Genomic DNA, 22,242 nt, shown 5'->3' on the forward strand with positions numbered 1-22,242 from the left:
TTTTCCTAAATGTTAATCTTGCATCATCTGGTCGGATGAACCTTTCTAGGTGCGCGCCATTGTTGCCGAGTTGTCCTCCAGCATAATATCATGAATCACATAAATATTGATTTATAATAATATGCTATAGATAGATTGTTAAAAATACTTACTTTACTTTACCAGAAATAAAAATACAACATTTCAAAATTACATATCAGAAGCGCTACGAAACATTGACGTCACTTATCGTTTTCTAGCCATCAGTTTCGCAATCCCATATTTGAACTTTAACTGAAATAATAATTTTAAAGAGAATACTAGACCTTTAATGGAATTGAAGTGAGTGATTATTCCCAGGCTAACCATGAAATGTAGTAGAATATTGAAGAACAATAACAATACTATTAGTACTTACTGATATTAATACACTTAAGAAAATTAATAATACAGGTAATAAGTCTAAAGAGTTGGCAATAATAGCACAATCGCCACTTGGGAACTGTTAGAATAGTATTATTAAAATCAATACAGATGCAGATGTATTTGACAGAACCAAAATATTCATTTTACATAGTTGAATAGAATTATTAAGAACTCATACATAATAAGCAAAATAAATGAGGCCCAACCTCAACTGTTTTCAACAGTATTATAACAGTAGCACAAAAAGGTTTTAAATTATATACATTTGATGATACAGTTCTGTATTTTTGTCAAATTGCCTTGTAATATTTGGATAAATAAAATGCACAAATTGTTATTTTGAAGTTCATTTTAATAATAGTCTAACAATCTTGTAAGAATGTTCAACTACAATATTTCAGCAAGTACTTTATAAAATCTATGAATTCTCCAACTATATATCTGCTTATACATGCAACTACTCTGCTATCTGCAACTACATGTCTGTACTAATGTACTATGTTTGTCATAACACACATACCAGGCTGTAAAAACTTGATAAAATCACATTGTTCACTCAAATATGTGTCATTTACCTCTAAGCTGGTGAAATATAGCTCATCGAACTATTTGATGTACAAGAAACCAAATATTTGATATTAGCTTTTCGTAATCTAACCATGATGGGATTTGTTTGACACTTGTTGATTTGTATTTAATTAATAATAATGATTTTCTTTACATTTTGAGAATATATGACCAGTAGTAAACAACGGTGAATGTTCAGTTAGAATCTCATTTTCTGCTGTCTAGTTGGCATTCGTATCTTGTAGAAACATACTGACTTCATGCATACTTATACATGAATATATTATCTTGAATATAATTTTATGTTATTTGGTAACTGAACAAAGAACTAAATTATTAGAGACTCATATACAAAATAAACGAAACAAATGAGGCTTAACCTCAAATGTTATCAACAGTGTTATTTAACTAACTTAGACATAATTAAAGTTGCTTAAAATAGTAAATGCTGATATTAGAAAGGCCCTATTGCAGTCATATGCACACTGACTATTTTTCTATTCGTGGTAACCGACGGGGATATACGAATTCCATCTCGTCAACGACTAATTCTGAGAGAGAAAAGGACAGAGATAATTGTTTAATCTGTGTTGTACAGATCAGTAAAGTTCTTTTCGAACTTTCAAAAAAGAAAGGAAATAAATAAATAAATGCCTTAATTTATTAACTTCACAATAACAGTTTAAGTATTGGCCACTGAATATTTGTATTGTATCTTCTCAATCAATTTAACCAACTATTTAACCATCGCACCCTTTTTAGATACAGTAATAATTTGATTTACCGTTAATAAGGAATATTTTATTATTAAGAATATTATTATTCGTTTAAACTTGAATCAAACTAGTTTTAACATTCGAAACGTTTGAACAACCATCGAGAGACTTACAAAAATCGAAAAAGGCCATCAAAGAAAGAACCAATAGTTTAACCAATCAAAATAATTTTTCTACTTATCAATCAAAATGATTTTTTACCTTACTACATTAACAGATAATCTTCAAAAATAGAGTTCTAAAATTCTGCTATATTAATGTACAATATATTGTTATTTCCAATCATACTACAAACAAACCATATATATTATATATAGCGTTGGGAACTATCGACTGAAAACAGTCGAAACAGTCGATAGTCAAAAAACTAGCGACTGAAAATAGTAATTATTAATTAATAATAATACACAACATGCAATTTCTAATTTAATTTTAAACGAAGTAGGATTACTTTTATATGTTAACTAGCGACCCGCCCCGGCTTCGCACGGGTGCAATGCTGATACTAAATTAAATACACTACAGAAAAAATATGAACGTTGTATATAAAAACATAGCGGCCCGCTCCGACTTTGCACGGGCATAAAATATATATGCCTATGTCACTCAATGAAAACATGATTAAAATCGATCCAGTATTTTTGGTTCATTCATTACTGCCCTTGGCCTGCACGCATTAAATTTGGAGTAAAACAATTCCTCTTCCCCTATACTTACTATGAAGATTTCCTGCTATCTTTGGAATATCTAAATTCATACAATTTTTATTACATTACACATTTTTAAACGCAAATTTTAAATTTGTAATATCTCCGAAAATATTTGTTTAATTTACATGCTGTAAGGAACCATATTGATCTATATTAATTGCACACTGTATTTAAGGTACTTAATTCGATAAGGATTAATGCCGTATTGCTTAAAATAGCTTCGTAAATAAGCCATTTTCTCACGTAAAAAGTAAACAATAAAAATGGTTAATGTGGGTTATCCCTAAAAGATAAACATATACCATCGCGGACTTTTTTGTAGACCTTTTTATGGTGTACAATACTGTAGTACATTAATTTGATCTAACTCGTAGGGTTAGGCAGCGTTTTTGCTAATTGCTAAATAAGCCTAAAAAATAGGTTAATTTACGACATCACGTTAGAAACCTCTAAAATTAGCAATGTTGCCTTAGTATATTATGCATGTATTATACATATAAACCTTCCTCTTGAATCACTCTATCTATTGAAAAAAACCGCATCAAAATCCGTTGCGTAGTTTTAAAGATTTAAGCGCACATAGGGATATAGGGACAGAAAAGGCGACTTTGTTTTATACTATGTAGTGATAAATATATATATATATATATATATATATATATATATATATATATATATATAAGCATAAATACCGAACATCATTTTCAAGGTCGCAGCTAGAACGGCAAAGCCAGAGCGTTAAAAATCAGTCGAATGAAACTAGTAGGTCCGAAAATAGTAACTGCTAGTACTCGACTGAAAGTAGTTGATTCGTTATTTCATTAGTTCAGACATCATTCTTTTTTCAGAATTAATTTTTATGCGCGTAAAGTAAATACGTAGAATTGTCAAAAAATGATTCTTCAAAAATATCCATCTTAGCGTATTCGCAACCGTTATCAATTTGTTCATTCTTTGTTTCAGTTAATCAACATCCCGCATCAGATTTCGCCCGACACTACCTGGCCAAACCGAGATTTTATCACGGAAGAGAGAAAAGACAGATCTCGACGACCAGACAAGAGGTGGGTAGAGCTGTTTATTTATTTATTTGAGTTGCGTTCCGGTTAATGGTTGGTTTGGGTGTCTCGATCCCTCGCCGGGCGTTATACGTCGATGGCCTTCTGAAATATTTCGTTTTGGTGGTGGCCATGGCGTATTACCAACACTCATCAACGTAATTGGGTTTTTAGTTCATACATTATAAGCAAAATACACGTATTTTGCACCATTTGGTTATAATGGCTAAGTTACACGGTCCTGTCAGAAGAATCGACAGTTTACTATAGTTTAAAATTGTTTAAAATTATTTGGAAAATTATTATTTTTTATTATTTAATTATTACATTGTTACGTCGTTTCCGACTAACCTACAATTTGTTTTTATGATAACTTAAATCTAGGTATATAACTGGGAGGACCCATTGATCCTATCTTAGTCTCTGGTGAAATAATGTTTATACATGTTACAGCTGTATTTTTTATTATATGCACCCCATTATACAACGCTACACAAGATCAGATGGTTTGTTTCTTTTGAGTCTGTGTCCTCTTCTGGTGATACCCAAAAGCTGCAATTCTTTTGATTTCTTGACTGACTGTGGGTACCTGAAGGTCTCGATGTTTGTAATCAGTCCTATAGTATTTGGGTGCGCCCACAACACCTCGCAGGACTGTATTCTGAAGAATTTGTATTTTATTTATGTTACTCTTTGCAGAACATCCCCATAATTGAACTCCGTATATCCAAATAGGTTTCAGTATTTGCTTATATAATAGCAATTCCAGTTCTTTTCTTTTCTTCTTTATATGTTCCTTCCAGCGAAGTTTTGCACCGAGATTCATTCAGAGATATTTAGCGTTGTTGCTATATGGAGTGATAGTATTATTTAATGTTATTGGTACTTGTACGGTTTGTTTGTAGGTGAACTGCACATTTGCAGATTTACTTTCATATTTATATTTTCTAAGCTTGTGTCCAATTATTTATTAATTGTTATTGTCACTTGCCTGTTCGAATTTTCGTGAGGCTTCTTCATTATTATCTCTGACAGCTATAATCGCAGTATTATCAGCAAATGTTACCATCGTAATATTCCCCATGTGGTATATCACAAGAGTAGAATAGATAAAGCACTAGTCCCAGTACATTTCCTTGTGGTACACCTGCTTTAGTTTCTTTTATTGTAGAGTAAGCTTCTTCGTATTTGACTCTAAACATTCTGGTTGTAATGTACGATTTTAATAGTTCGTGTTGTTTTGATAACATTTTCTGTAGTTTATGAACAAGGCCTTCAGGCCAAACCTTATCGAAGGCTTGTGCTACATCTAAGCATATAGCTGAGCATACTTTTTTACCTTCGTAGGCTTTTTCAATAACTGTTATTCTGTAGATCTGGTCAATTGTTGAATGCTTATTAATAAACCCAAACTGGTGTTATTAGGTTTTTTTTCTCTCTACGATCGGTTTTATTCTTTTCAACAGGAGTTTTTCAAAAACCTTAGATATTACTGGCAGCCGTGATATAGGTCTATATACTTTTATTTCGTTTGGTGACTTCCCAGGTTTTGGGATCATTATAAATTCCGCCATCTTCCAAATGCCTGCGACATGTTTTAATCTAAAGGAAAATTAGCTGGTTAAATGATTTAGATAAATTAGTTATTTTTTATAAATTAGTTCTAAAGGATTTTTAAATTTGAGACTTAAAAAATCGGTACAGTGTGTTTTATTCAAAGTACTGCCTATCGATAGCCCTATTTTCTAGATCTATTAGATCTATTTTCCCCCATCATGCAGGCAATTTACAGATTCTATCTCGAAAGAGCGATTGATCTCTTGAGACTACGAATCGATACATTTTTTGGTGCCTTCATAAGAAATGAAGCGCTGATTAAACAAGCCCCTACTCATATGTCGGAACAAGTAGTAATCAGGAGGAACAAAGTCCGGAGAATACGGCGGATGGGATAGCTCTTCCCATTTTAATGTTTCCAAGTATGTTTTGACCGATTTTACATGTGGACGAGCGTTGTCATATTGAGGAATAACGTTTTTGTGTCTTTGCTCATATTCCAACTCTTTTTCGCATAGTACTCGGCCAAAAGGCATCTACTGTAGTCGAAAACGATTCCTATTAGTGATTTTATCAAATAATGCCTTGAAATCCTCGTCTTCAAATTGCTTTGACTGTTCAGAACACTCTTTCCGTATCAAAATCACCACTTTTAAAAGGCAGAAACCAGTATTCACATGTTGAAATCAATAAAGCATGGTTGTCATAAGCTTCAGTTAGCATTCGAAGACCTTCAGCCGCCGTTTTCTTGAAATTGAAGTAAAAAAAGGAAAACTTCCCGCAAATGCGATTTACACTAGGGTACAAAATTAAGCGCACTGAAAAAAGGTTTAGTTCATATTTCGACGAAATGGTACTTACTGAAAATAAAAGCCGGTCAATGGCGCATCAAAATAGTTTAACGAAGAATTTGTCTCAGATTTTGTTTTTCAAAAGAAATGTTGTACACCGAATCTCTGAAAAAGCTATAGGAAGCACATGAGGAATCATGCAATTTTTATATTGATTGATATTCAACAACGAAAACTTGAACAATTTACAAAAGTGTGTAATGAAAAATGGTTACCGTGTCCCAATGCCATCTCAAAAATTAACTGAAACCCAATTCATCGTAGTCAATTAACATGTGCAAGGAGTAAGTAATAAACAACAAAGTATTTTTCTGAGTATGATGATGGTATATTATGATAATAAAAATAATAACAAAAATTAAAGGAGATGATAAATGAGATATGTGGTAGAGGAAAATGTTGTACTGTCGATAAATAAAGAGCACAACGTAATAGAAATAAGTACCATACTATATATTTAACAAAAAATCTAAAAGAAAAAAGTCTCATAACTTGAATGGTACAAACATTGAAGAACGAAAAGGTATTGTCAAGCTATTTCAATTAAAATTGAGACTAAACAAGAGTTGCTGTAGCACTTTCCAGAGAAAGTTATCAAATATGACGAATATACAACCGAAAGACAGCCCAATTCATGTTCAATTTAAATGTAAATAATTAAAAAACGACTTAATATTCTTCTGTCACCAGTATCTAATACTTATATATTTCAACAGACACGTAACTTATTGCAGATGTTGCCTGTTATCAATCTTCTTTAAGAGTTTCCGTTATATAAAAGGGAAATTAGAAGATCATTTTACACTATTCTTATTGACATCTGGAAGATATGTTGTAATCCTCAATTTTTCGTAAGAATTGACACACAATTAAAATTATAAATGTAAGAATTATTAAAATACCAATAAGTTTTACATTATTATCAATCGATAGAATGACGATTTTATAAGAATCTTTCTTAAAATTTGTGTTATTACTATATGCAGTAAGTTTAAGGTTATATAGTTCTTGTTGGTTATATTCTTGTTTTTTTTTTTGATTACCAAATGATATGAAGGTTATTATATTTCTTGTTATAGGAAATATATAGTTTTATATATTATATAGGAAATATATCATCTATAATTTTTATACCAAAATATTGCGTAAACTTAAAGGCAAATAACACTTTTAATGTCATTGAAAATAGCTAGGACTTATTATAAAATTAATGTTTTATTATTGATTATTAGTAAATGAGGAATAAGCCAAAGCTCAAACTGATGATAATTTAATATTCAGTATATATCTTCCTTGGGTTCTTGAAAGTATTAATTATCTTAACTTAAATTGTTTCAGATCATAGATTCCTGACTAAAACATCCCACCAGCTCATTCTAATTTTTCTGTCAAAAGATTTCTATCCAAATATGGCATCCCTTTGTTGGACTATCCAAGTTATTTATCGGTTCTTCCACCACGCGACCTCTATCCCTTTTCCATTGTGAAATTCGTATCAAAATGAACAATACAACGAGTCTGTCGCGAAGTAAACATCACAATTCCTGAATGACGAAAGACTTTCAACATTATTTCCAATAATGATTCACACGATCGAAGTTTATAACTAATTATGCATGAAATCAAAATGAAATCATCTCTTCTCTCTCTAAACAAAATGTTCATCACACCTCTTGTATTTGTTAATAATATTGATTGTCGATAAAGGTACAAGAATGGTGGGCATTAGTGAAATATTTTTATTAAATAAAACGGATTTTTTGATGTTTTTGTAATAAGTTATTTGACAATTTATGGAAAATGAGTATGTTTAGAAACTGAGCTACTAAAATATTCTAATTTTGACCGGCATACCGAAAAGTTTAGACATTCTTTTTGAGAATTGGAATAAGTGCTTCTGATCATTACGGTAATGGAAAATACATTTGGCTTCAATTAGTGCGTCCCCAGACGGCAAATTTCCTAAACAGACACCGATGGCGGACATGGGGTTTCGGTTTTATTTTTAGCTCGTAATTAAATTGAACCTCGTCTTTTAGACTATTAGTGACATTTTCAATGATGTCGGTGTGTTTCTGTTACGTTTTTTTACTGACACTATTCGGTAATTGTTGACCATATGTCCCAATTAAAAGTTCTTTGTCTTATTTTTTATTGTACTGTTCTGGAATGTATTAATAACATTTTTGTAATAACTTTTTTTTTTAAATTAACTGTATAAAAAGAATTTTATTGTGAAATATCCTTTGGATACTAATTTTCTACTTTCTCTTTGGAAACTATCCAATAGTTTCATCAGTCACAGATACGAGGGTCAATATTTATATTTTGGGAATAGAAAAAAAGAAATAGTTAAGCTGCGAATATATTTTTATTGTTTTTCAAAGTACTCGTCACGATGATCGATACACATTGCATCTATTCCATTCCGAATGAGGTATCCTCAAAACATGATTTTTGAACATTTCAATAGCTTCTTCGGGCGATGAAAATCGTTGACCACGCAGTTTATTCTTCACTGATCGGAACAGAAAGAAACCATTAGGTGCCAAATCAGGGCTGTACGGCGGATGACACATCAATTCGATGTTTTGAGTGCTCAAATAGTCTCTTGTTTGAGCCGATGTGTGAGAGCTCGCATTGTCATGATGAAGAACAATCCGGCGTCCCTTGTTTGTTTTCCTTATTTCACCGAAGACTTCTGGCAAACAAATGGTTGTGTACCAATTAGAATTTACTGTTCTACGATCCTCTAGAGGCATTGCTGCAATATGACCAGTTTTCCCGAAGAAACAGGTCACCATTTTCTTTGAAGTGCTTCGTGCGCGAACAACTTTTGTTGGATTTGGCTCATCTTGAAACACCCATACAGTCGACTGCTGCTTACTTTCGAGCTCATACGAATATATCCATGATTCGTCGCCTGTCACGATTGTATAAACGTCTTTCGAAGCACCACGGTTGAATTTCTTAAGCATTTCTTTGCACCAATCGACACGAGCCTTTTTTTGGGCGATTGTCAAATTGTGTGGGATCCAACGCGAACTTAACTTTCTCACAGCTAGGTATTCATGTAAAATCGCATATATGCTGGTGGAACTAATGCTTAGGGATGGCGCAATCTCACAATAGGTGTTTCCTGCCACAACAGCCGTTTTGGACGACCTTCACGAAACTCGTTGGACAGCGAACTACGACCACGATTGAATTCACTAAACCTTCATCGCCAAAAGTCAAATTAAGTTGATTGATACACTCTTGTTGTGATAATCCACGTCGAAAACCGTTTCGATATCGCACGAAAATGTTTATGATTCAGTTCCATTTTTTGCTGAGACGAAATTTTCAACTGAATATAAAATAAACAAACGACAAAATATTCTGAGTCTGTATATCGTCAAAAATGTCAAACTTTACGATATAACATCTTCATTAGATACGGTTAGTATAATCTTAATTATAAATTAATTTATTACTACATTTCATTTTTACTTGGATTAATTCACAAGCAAGACGAGTGCGTTTTGCGTTATATAAATCCTGGATAACTTCGCAAATCCGTTTAATTTCCAGGTCATCGTGCACTTCTTCGTTGGTTACGTACTTATAAGCATTGGTAATCAATCGAATTGTTAATTTGAATTTTTAGTGCAACCCCATATTTGCACCCCATAGGTCCAAATTAGCTTTATAATTGGCATATAAATCAACCTCTTTGATTTTAGATCAAGTTGAGAAAACTGGATTTATTATGGAAATGGGATAAGCCACGAGAGCCATCTATATCGACGTCGAAGCGGAAATTTCGTAAATAATGTATTAAAATAATGTAAAAAACAACGTATGGTTGTAGAAAAGATCAACAATAGCGAGTAGCAGGCTCAAATTTATCTTCTTGTATGGCAACCCTGACCCATACATTGCAATGGTTGTGAAGGTTACACTGTTAAATCTAGAAGGGAAATCCTACGGCACCCAGTGTACTCGCCAGATATAGATCGCTTTTGATCAGATCAGCATACGATTTCGAAATTTTTATCTTTATTTTGACAGATAATCAGAAATATGGGAATAATTTGTAGAAAATAAAGGAAACCATTTTGATGAATATAAATTGTACCAATATTTTTCAAAAAACATGTTTTTAAGAGAGAAATGATCAAAATACAAGCAATCATTTGGTATTTAATAGAATATTAGTTAGGAATAGAATACCCTTAACATATTTAAAAATGTTGCCCATACATTCCATTAAATAGGCCATAATACATTAACTTTGAGAGAAGACTTTGATGTGATATATGGGCAATTCAAGCTTCTGCTCATGTAATTTTTTCAAGATCTTCCGAATATAGTTATATAGTTGTTTTATTTTGGCTCTGAATGTATTTTACAATTAAAATATTATATTTAAAATTAAAAGTTTATATGAATAAGCTCTAGACGATTCAACATCTTAAAGACAATATTTGTCATGAAATTAAAGACATTGAATTTTGATTGACAATTGAATGAGCCAAAAGTTGCATAGCGAATCTCGGTCACCATTTAACCGTTATAATTTTTCAATCATAAAGGAAAAAAATTGAAAGACCAAATAAACTTTTTATTAAAACCAAACTTACGTATCTTTTCTTTGAGAAAAGTCTTAGGCAATCAAGAAGATAGCGGGGCTTTTGCCCCACGTTGTATATAACGAAGAGATAAAATGTATTCAAAAACTAAACCCCGGACCCATAGTGATTGATTCAGTATATTACGATTCTAATTACTTAATAACCCGAACTGTCTACTTTCAACTCTAAACAGTTTTCTTTTTTTTAATTTTAGATTGCATAATACGTTTGTAGCTAGCGATCAAGAAGGCTGTTAACGCATTTTATTGATCATAAAATCTTTTTATTGGCGAAACTGGTTTTACCCAGCGAACAAGTTCTCAGTTCTTGTGCAGTTGAGTTCGTTAATACCATCATTGATCGTAAGTAATAAATAATCAATGCAGTAGTAGTTCCGTCTATATATTCCTATTGCTCAAAAGCAATCGTTAAGTTATTAATTAACTTTTCCTGTGTAATTTCATTGGTATTATCGTGACAGTTAGTCATAACTAAACGAAATATTTAAATTATGTCTTATAAGACCAATTGAAATAAAGATATCTAGTAAAACCTTTTGTTTTTTCCAGTGAGGAGCATTTTCGCTTGTAGGGAGAATCTCGAAGGCCTCTCTGAACCATCCAACAGTGTTCTGATATCATTGAGACGCTCCTTTTGAGATTTTCCTTAATATTTTTTCGTAATGTCCTGGAGAACTCACACAGCTTGCTCTTCAATCACAGCTTCCAAAATTTCCGGAAAATACTCGAGGTTGGAATGAAGAAAATATACTTTTAGACTCACTAGGCATTGTAAACCGAAGACTTCTAAGAAACAAATGCTTGTGTCCCAATTAGAATTTACTGTTCTACGATCCTCTAGGCACTGTTGCAATATGACCAGTTTTCCCGAAGAAACAGGTCATCATTTTCTTTGAAATGCTTCGTGGCGAACAACTTTTGTTGGATTTGGCTCATCTTGAAACACCCATACAGTCGACTACTGCTTACTTTCGAGCTGATACGAATATATCCATGATTCGTCGCCTGTCACGATGTTATAAACGTCTTTCGAAGCACCACTGTTGAATTTCTTTGGGCGATTGTCAAATTGTGTGGGATCCAACGCGAATTTAACTTTCGCACAGCTAAGTGTTCATGTAAAATCGTATATATGCTGGTGGAACTAATGCTTCCATTTTTTGCCGATGCGAAACTTTCAACTAAATCACTACATAGTATAAAACAAAGTCGCCTTTTCTGTCCCTATATTCCTATGTGCGCTTAAATCTTTAAAACTACGCAACGGATTTTGATGCGGTTTTTTTCAATAGATAGAGTGATTCAAGAGGAAGGTTTATATGTATAATACATGCATAATATACTAAGGCAACATTGCTAATTTTAGAGGTTTCTAACGTGATGTCGTAAATTAACCTATTTTTTTAGGCTTATTTAGCAATTAGCAAAAACGCTGCCTAACCCTACGAGTTAGATCAAATTAATGTACTACAGTATTGTACACCATAAAAAGGTCTACAAAAAAGTCCGCGATGGTATATGTTTATCTTTTAGGGATAACCCACATTAACCATTTTTATTGTTTACTTTTTACGTGAGAAAATGGCTTATTTACGAAGCTATTTTAAGCAATACGGCATTAATCCTTATCGAATTAAGTACCTTAAATACAGTGTGCAATTAATATAGATCAATATGATTCCTTACAGTATGTAAATTAAACAAATATTTTCGGAGATATTACAAATTTAAAATTTGCGTTTAAAAATGTGTAATGTAATAAAAATTGTATGAATTTAGATATTCCAAAGATAGCAGGAAATCTTCATAGTAAGTATAGGGGAAGAGGAATTGTTTTACTCCAAATTTAATGCGTGCAGGCCAAGGGCAGTAATGAATGAACCAAAAATACTGGATCGACTTTAATCATGTTTTCATTGAGTGACATAGGCATATATATGTTATGCCCGTGCAAAGTCGGAGCGGGCCGCTATGTTTTTATATACAACGTTCATATTTTTTCTGTAGTGTATTTAATTTAGTATCAGCATTGCACCCGTGCGAAGCCGGGGCGGGTCGCTAGTATAAAATAAACCGTATATCGTCAAAAATGTCAAACTTGATGATATAACATCTTTATTAGATATGGTTAGTACAATCTTAATTATAAATTAATTTATTACTACATTTCATTTTTACTTGGATTAATTCACAAGCAAGACGATACGGAAAATACACGAGGTTGGAATGAAGAAAATATACTTTTAGACTCATTAGGCATTGTAAGGCTTGAAATGCTTTTATCATTCTTTTGATTTATCTCTTCTTTATGACCTCTCCTTCCTTGGCAATTCATCCTTCTTCTTGAGGATTCGTCATGCTTTCTGAGAAGCCTGAAAACTTTGTAACCATGTATCAGAAGCAATCTCCATCTTTGAGAAATGATTCTACAAATGTCTTCGGATGATACATCAATGTGCATCGGTGGTAAAATAACATTATCTAAAATGTTTCTTGGAGGACGTTCTTTTCAGCAACTTCAAACTCATTTCACGGCTAATTTTTTTTTGATACAGAGATCCAGATATTTTGTCTCTGTTATCCCATAGACGCAGAAGCAAGGGAATTTGGTAAATCCAGCTTATAGCCATGGATTTCATATTTTAATTTACAAAGAACCACTCAGTAAATCACGTCAGAATGATTTCGGTAAGTAATCTCCTATAAAAAAATATCTTATCTTCTAAATCGTTCTCTAAAGTCTACGTCCATTATATACAATAAGATCGGATTGTAGTAAACCTTTTACTACCTTTAAACCTTTACTAACCGTGCTATATGGCCGGCTTGGTTGGTGCAGTGGTAAAGGCGACAGGAGTGTCCTTCTACAGTTGCGATAGTTGCGGATTCGAATCCTACTGGGGCATGGTCGTAACATTTATGTTTGTGATTATTTAATATTTGGGATTGTCCTAGACAAGAGTGTAAAATCCGACAAGGAAAATGATCCCAGTCACGCCAGTAACCAGGCTGGGTAAGACCGGATGTGTTTGGGATGATTTCTAAATTTTGTCACTCGCCAGCCTCGATGACCGTGGTTCGGAGCCCATGTTAAGGTGTAGGTCCAGTCGCTAAAAAATCCAAGAGGTTGACACGAAAGTGAAATCACTAGGACTTTACTTTACACGTGCTATAAAATAGAATTTAGCTTAAATATATAAATAAAATTAATTTAACATTATTTATAATTCTCAGTAAGGAACCCCATCAGATCACCACCGATAGTGTCGACTGCATGGAAACATCTGAACAGTTAAATATTGGGTCCTGTACAAATTCCAAGTGCAATATTTACATCGACTTCTTTATCTCTATTTATAAACATTCGGCTGTTTTAGTTTAAGTACCCGGTTTGACTATATATTATTTGCTCAATGCATTAGGTGGCTGTTATCTGACAAGTGACACATTTTGGTAAATTTTATTTGTTCACCAACCAAACCTCAAGTTCCGCTTGCGAGAATGTATTTCCCTGATTATGAACAGAATAAATGTCAAATTACATAATATTTATTTTTTAATAACATTTCTATTATGGTAACAAAATATATTGTGGTTTAACCACGTCTTTCCTTTTTTTGCTTTAGTGGTGATCATTTAAAGATATTTGATAGATTATTTTACAGCTAAGCTTATAATAGTTCAGTTTTTGTACGTTTATTTTTCTTACTATTATAGGCTCAAGACTACCGGATTCTGAAGGAATTCGTTTAACTTTAACTTGTTTTATGTATTATTTTACTATCATTTTAGGATATATATATATATATATATATGTATATATATGATCAATAAGCGGAAATTACAAAAACGAATTTACAATGGTAACATATTTTTCCATAAACTGTCCTGGATTTATATATATATATATATATATATATATATATATATATATATATATATATATATATATATGTGTATATATATATATATATATATATATCTGTTTAGGCTAATATTTCACTATTTTTATTTTTTCTTAAAACAAATTTTTCTTCACCAATATATCTATTTTTTTTCGGTTGCCAACAACCCCACTCTGAACCACAAAAATTAAACCTATTTATTGGCGAGTGACCATCCTTATAGTGATTACTGTTATAACTGGAGTAATTTTCCGTATCGGATTTTATATTCTTATGAACAATCACAAACAAATTTACAAAATTCCTTCTTCTTTCACTCTCACCAAATTCCACCTACAACTTACCTATACAATAAAATTTAAATCATTACTAAAATATATTTTAGGGTAAATGATGTGGCTCAGTTAATAGAGGTAAAACGAAATGAAACACTGGTGTTTACATTATGTGACCGTTATTTATTGGCTATATAAAAAAAATGTGTTCTGGGCATTTTGTAGACCGTTATTCCACGATGTAAAATTTGACATGCCTCAAGGTCGCTACAATATCATGTGTAAAATAAATGTCTAATTATTACCAGTTATTAGAATCTTTGTTACTATTCTTGTTAGTCAAACCCTATTAATGACTTGACTACGTCCAACAGAACAAGAATTATTTTCTTCTTTGTTCTTGTTATCATTACATTTTGGCATATGTTCATACCTATTCGATGACATTGAAAATGGTGTCTTATAAATTAGGCAGCTAACATACCCACTATAAATAAAATTGATGCTGTTTGGATTTTATAACTTTTAAAAATTTACCCTTACATATTTTAAAACCAATGTAAATTAAACGACCAAGAATAACTCATACCCGGGAAAAAAATTACAAACACTATCATATACAGCAACACATCAACGCTCTAATATGTGATGTAATATTCTACCTGTCAGTCTGCTTTAAACAAACATAAAACACTAAATTTACAAAAAAAACTGATAATTATTTCACGGATTTATATCTGAATACTTTAGAAGAAAGGACATGGGTTATTTCCTCTTTTACTAACCGACTTGAAAAAGGAGGAGGTCCTATGTTCTGCTGTACATATTTTTTTAATAAATGTTCGCGGATTTCTCCGTCTATTATGGAGCGATTTTCAAAATTCTTTTTTGATTCCAAACAGTGCAATTACTACCAACTGATCACTTGAAAGTGTACCGAGCAACAAATTAGTTTTGTTTTGTTGGTAATTTAACTTTATGTATATATCACAAAATTTTATTATTCTTTTTGTATTGTTTGGGCTCGGCACCGACTTCAAACTGACCAGTTGATAGTAGTTAAAATAATATTGTAAATAGATAAATAGGTTTACGTAGGTATTAAGCTAAATTGTGTGCATATAGTAGAATATAAAATACGTGTAGTAGATAGGTTAAATATGGTTTTTGTTTATTTTTATTTAGTTATTAGAACGATTACTATGTATATATATTTTATTTTAAAATGTTTTTTATGTGTTAAAAATCAAAGTTTGGTTATTTTTTAATTTTTAGTGAGTTCCTTATTTAGTTCTTGAAGTCGGATCAATTTTTTTGTTAAAAATATTTTATACCCCAGTACTAATAGTGAAATTTCTGTTCTCTTGACGTGACCATCCTTAAACAAAAAGAACCATCTGCTTCGAGCAGCTGTTCAAATGTTGCCGTGACTTGCAGTAATCCATATAATAGATAACTGGCCCGTAGGTTTGTCCACTAGAATGTCCTCCCATTCTAAGCATAACTTAAAGTTAACGATAATAATGACGTGTCATTAGAAACGATAACATCTATAATAAGGCCAATAATCGTATGAATTTCAGAGACGATTTTTTATTTTTTTCTGTACGAAGATTATGCAAATAATTTATGAATAAAATACAAGACTGGCGTAATTCGTTTCACTAGCTTAATCGGGCAGTAAGAGGATTATATAATTTTCATTAAAATGGAGATAGTTAGCGAAACATTTTAATTAAAGTTTCGGGATTAAATTATTTTAATATAAGTCGCGTCAGTTGGTGCTGGTCAAGTCCACGGTGGAAGCTGTCCCTTCCAGTTATTTAATAATTAACAAATTCGTTAGAGTTTACGAGTTCTGTAATGGCTCTAAGCCGGAACATATACAAAACAAAGCATCAAAAATCCTGAAGGATGTACAACGTCTGTCTATAACTTCAAATATAAATTTTTCTTAGTTAGTCTGATAATGATTTTTTGTAATAATTCTTGTATTATTTGGTATTGCAGAAATAATAATAATAAGTCATATTGCATGTAGGGTGGGGAAAAGTTATGTCTATTATCTATTGTTTATTAATCTCTTAGAATCCACAATCTGACCGAAGATCGCTTCAGTAAGTGATCTGCTATACAAACTTATAATCTAAATCTTATTCCAAAGGCTAACTTACTCAAGAGATTATTATATCTCTTTCTATGTGTGTATTAATCATTTCGTATGGTAGTATGCGTTTGAACCTACGCACTTCACTGTCATCGCGCACAATTAATTATTTGGCGAGTGCATTGGGATGCATTAAGTCTTTCAGAATCGTTGAATCACACTCATTATGGGTTCCAAGGGGATATCGCGCTGAATTAGTTTGTTGGAGACCTAATATGGGGCATCGACGACTTTATTCTGAAGCCTCTGCAGGATAGTTATGTTAGATTAGCTAGTAATACCGCGCAGTTCAATAGCATAGGTCGAAATAGGCCAAAGTATTGGCTTATAGTGCAAAACCTTGTTATCTAACGATAATTTAGATTTACGTCATATCAGCATTTGGTTGTTCATCTGGTTTAGTTTAAGCCCAAATTGTTTGCGATTTGACACTATATGTTTTTTCATGTTGAACATTGATCAAATGCATTACCAGATATTTAACATTGTCTGTTTGCGTCATGGGTAGATTTTGTCTCATTTGCTCTGATACGCCATGTTTGTTTAGATAAAGTTTGAGATTTTTTTTGGCTAATATTGGATTCTCGTGTGATTGTTGAGGTGGTCGGTAGTTCAGCTGTATATAATAGATATAACAATAAACCAAAAACACCCGAATAACAGATCAATTCAGAAGTCCCCAGCCTACCATATTAAAACACATTTTTTTAACAAAATTAGTTTTTTTTATACAACATAAATCCCTTCAAGGGTGATACACTGATTATAGCGACCCTCCAACTTTTTTGATACCATTTTTGTAGTACGATTTGTCCTTTGCTTTAAAATAGGCCCCAGTTTCGGCGATCACCTCTTCATTCTACGAAAATGTCTTCCCAGCGAGCATTCTTTTGAAACCTGAGAACAGGAAATAGTCGTTGGGGGCCAGATCTTGAGAATACGGTGGATGGGGAACTAATTTGAAGCCCAATTCATGGATTTTTGCCATCGTTTTCAATGACTGGTGACACGGTGCATTGTCTTGATGAAGCAGCAGTTTCTTTTTCTTCAAATGCGGCCCTTTTTCGGCGATTTCGTCATTCAAACGGTCCAATAACGCTATGTAATAGTCGCTGCTGATGGTCTTTGCTTTTCAAGGTAGTCAATGAAAATTATTCCATGCGCATGTGATATTTATGTTTATGTTAAAAAATAATAACAATTTTATCCATAATGATGTAAAAAAAAAAGTTGTTAGATTGATCGATTCGAATTGAAAATAAATACAGATACCGAAAACCAATAAACCAACCCGACACGAAAAAAAAGAAACACTCAATAACTGAACCGTAACACTTCCGGATTTCTATTATTTCGGATCAAGGCTGATCTGAAACGACGGATCAACAGAAAAAAACTTAAGATTCTTATAGAAAATCTCCTCACGATCTTACGGTAGCGGGTTTTATAGTTGGAACCTTTCGACGGATTAGGTTTAAAATTAGAACGAGGTGTTTTGTCGTCTTTTTTTTTCTTCTCTCTTTTACGGGGACGTCAGAGAGCATCGCTTCTATTTAGAGTGTGCGTCTGCCGACGGCTAAATAATCCTGTAATTTAATTACAAAGGATTTAGTGTTTAGAGTTAGTTATGTATGTTTTTTATACAAAGCCTTATCAGGAGTATGGCTCAATTATCTTTATATAGGGTGTTGTTTTTTTGATCTTTTGATCTAAACTCTCAACGGTTATGCATTATAACAACTAATAACATCTTATCTGATCATATTTTCATTTTTAAAAGGGTATCTATTGCCAAAGGCTAGTACGGTATATATTAATCAAAATATTCTACCATTTTCTGCAATTTTTACTCATCTTTTTAGCAACATGGTGATATTGTGTCGAAGAAATAATGTTGCTATGTTTATATTATTATTATTATTTCCTTATTATTCAATTATCCTTATATAGGGTTTTGTTTTTAACATTTTTTTAAAATCTAAACGCTCAACGATCAGGCATTACAACAACTATTAACATCTAATAACATCATGTTTTCCTTTGAAAAAGACATTTGTCCACAAAAGCTGATACAATATACAAAGTGGGGCAAAAGTCCCGGTACCATTTTGGTTGTCTATAACTTTGCTCAAAGAAAAGATAAGTAAATTTGGTTTTCATAAACAGTTTATTTGGTCTTTACATTTTTTTTTTCGTTAAGATTGAAAAATTATATCGGTTAAATGGTGACCGCGATTCGCCATGCAACTTTCGGTTCTTTCTCATTTTTAATGAAATCCTGCACCATCTGAGGCTGAATTTCTTCAATTTCGTAACAAATATTGTCTTCAAAATGCTGAATCGTTTGGGGTTTATTCACATAAACTTTTTATTTTAAAAAACCTCATAAGAAAAAGTCTGGTGGTGTTAAATCCGGAGATCTGGCTGGCCATGCTAAATCGCCACTTCGCGAAATTAGTCTTTGTGGAAAAACGTCATTCAATAATTAAATTGTTGAACGAGCTATGTACGCTGTGGCGTCATCTTGCTAAAACCACATGTCTTCTAGTTCTTGCTCTTCCATTTCAGGCACAAGAAACTTTCGAATCATGTCTTGGGACCGTTCAGCAATAACAGTAACTGCAATCATTTTCAAAAAAATAGGGACCAATGATGTTTCCAGCATGAACACCACACTATACAGTTGTTTTTAGTGGATACAATGATGTTTCATGAATTAATTGAGAATTCTGTGTTCCCCAAATCTGACTGTTCTATTTATTGACGTGGCCACTGAGAAGAAAATGGGATTCATCATCAATATCATTATCAATTTAGACGAAAAATCTTCAATTTCCCAAGGCAGCCTTAGGATTGCATTACTGTACTCAACTCATTGATCAGGATTTCTCGGTAACAATTTTGTACGGGAACATTTTCAACTCTGCAACACTATCGCGCACCAAAGATACATTTTCGGCGTTACGAGGCGTCCGTTGTCTTCCAGAACGAGGCCCGTCTGCTGTCGTACCGTACTGTCGAAAATTCGCATGTAAACGATAAATTGTGATTTTGTGAGGCACTGGACGATTAGGACGCAATTTCCGCTGAGTGGCAATAATGGAACGATTATTTTCAATAAATATTGTCACTATTTCTGCTCGTTCTTGTGGCGTATATTTATCCATAATAAAATTTGGAGTTCTACACAACACAATGGTTAAAGCGAAGCTGATCAAAATGGTAGCGGGACTTTTGCCCTACCTGTTATATTAATTAAAATATTTTCCTCATTTTGTGGCAAACCTAATGATACAGTATCGAAAGAACAATGTTGGTTTCGCAGCGGTAATCCAAAGGCTCGAACTGCAACAGTGTATTTATTCCTCGTGACTTTTACAATGTGTGGTTGAACATTTTCAAGCTATATGACTTTGCATGTGGTACTCGCTATTGCTGATCTTTCGTGCAATAATATGTCATTCAGTTTCGGTTTTAGTAGCTCGCAATTCACTATACCTTGCTGACCCTATAATGTGCACTGCAAGACTTAGAAATAAAGAAATATTCTGCTTCTGTGTCGATATGGATGGTTTTCCTTAAATCACCCACATTACGCGCTTGGAATTATTGTAGTAGACCCACTTGTCAAGACTTCCATATAAAGTGTTGACCGGCAAGAACTGCACATGCGCATTTGTTCTAAACTAGCCTGCCAGTTTTCACAACTACGCATCCTTTTCTATATACGCTTTGTTGTTTACAAGAGTTGTGGTTAGAACTCATGTTTAGATTAATTTTATATTTACATTTTGTTGAGGTAAGATAATTATTTCATAGGCAAAATTAACGGCCGATGCAGAAGTGTCATGCATTTTCAGAATAGTGTAAATGAAAGGTGTACTTAATAAAAAATATTTCATTCTTACCTTTACTATAATGTTCAAACAAGTTCTGTTTCTATATTATTTGACATAAAAATATACCCTTTGTTCCATAGCAATCTATAAATAATTATATTACCTCAACAAAATGTAAATACAAAATTAACCTAAAAATGAAAAGGATGCCTACTTGTGAAAACTGTCAGGCTAGATTAGAACGAATGTGCATGTGCAGTTCTAGCCGGCCAAAATTTTATAGAGGCTTTTTACTGTCGTCTCACTTTTCTTCGCCAGTCACAATATGCCGCAGAACATTCTTTTTTTAGCCTAGCGAGTAATGAATCCTTGATATCAAAACGGTTGGAAATAGTATTTATTAGTTAGTTAAGTGCCAGCAATTTTCATCCAGTTAATTCATTAACTACTAAGCTTTCTGAGAGTTCCTTGAGAATATGAGAAGGAGTTTCATCCAATAATTCTTGCAATTCATTGCCTTCAAACTTCCTTGGTCCTCTAGACCGTTTTAGTAATTTTACTTTAATAATATATTATATATAATTAATAATTATAATAATTAATTATATATAATTAATAATTATATATAATATATATAATAATATATAATTCAGATCAAAAGTTCAGAGCGAAAGTTTCAAACCTAAATCTAACCAAATTCCACTAATTTAAATTTGTTTTCGGCCGACTTTTTTCAAACAACATCCTGTATTATTCTCTAAATAACTAGCAGACGTAATGTCGCTCTCAAAGTTTAAATTACTTCAAAATAATAGTATACATTCACATCACTTTGGGGCAGGCCAAGTCCACAGAGCTCTGTGGAACTGCTCCCTCCTTGTTACTTAAATATTAATGCTTCCATTACATTTTGAGTTCTGGAATGGTTTGAGTAGTATTTCAAGTTCTACACTATAAAATACAGTAATATAAAGCCAACAGAATAATTATTATTTTAATAAAAAAGAAACATTGTTGTTAAATAAGATTTTGTTGAGTTCAAGTTCTAATAATTTACACCGTCTCTAACCAATCTAATTTTTGAATATATCCATAAAAAATTATGCTGCTTAGTGAGATGCTAAATATTTATCGAAAATAATAACCCCCATATAAAGTTTCACCCCATATTTTTTTTTGATCATATCTTTGCTGCTCTGACAATTTTTTTATGAACATCAACAAAATATTATCACAAATAATGAGGTAACAGAACAAATATCTATCAAATACTTGAAGGTACAAGTTGTTTGTAGAAGAACCAATCTGTTATTATTCTCTCGCGCAGGTAAATCATATTTAACAGTATTTCTCATTCAGGTAGAAGTTTAATTAAAATTATCTGTGAACAGTAAAAAAATAATCGAAAAAATCTTTAGTTAAAACACTTAGCCGTTAAAAACATTTAGCCATTTGATTTTTTAATGGTAATTATAACTTCCCTTTTCAAAAAAAGC

At 32.4% G+C, this 22,242-nt stretch overlaps 1 protein-coding gene across 1 annotated transcript in view; it reads left to right on the forward strand.

Moving 5' to 3' along the window:
* Meltrin (disintegrin and metalloproteinase domain-containing protein meltrin) overlaps positions 1-22,242 on the forward strand; it is a 241,591-nt gene that overhangs the window by 175,218 nt on the left and 44,131 nt on the right. The window contains exon 2 of the mRNA XM_076396229.1: positions 3,422-3,522. Within this exon, the coding sequence (XP_076252344.1) occupies positions 3,422-3,522 (101 nt within the window). The remainder of the gene's footprint in view (positions 1-3,421; positions 3,523-22,242) is intronic.

The sequence above is a fragment of the Rhynchophorus ferrugineus genome, unplaced genomic scaffold (genome assembly GCF_030347505.1).
Source record: "Rhynchophorus ferrugineus isolate W39M unplaced genomic scaffold, kcgeb_rfMv2 rfM2, whole genome shotgun sequence".
Classification (NCBI taxonomy): Eukaryota; Metazoa; Arthropoda; class Insecta; order Coleoptera; family Curculionidae; genus Rhynchophorus; species Rhynchophorus ferrugineus.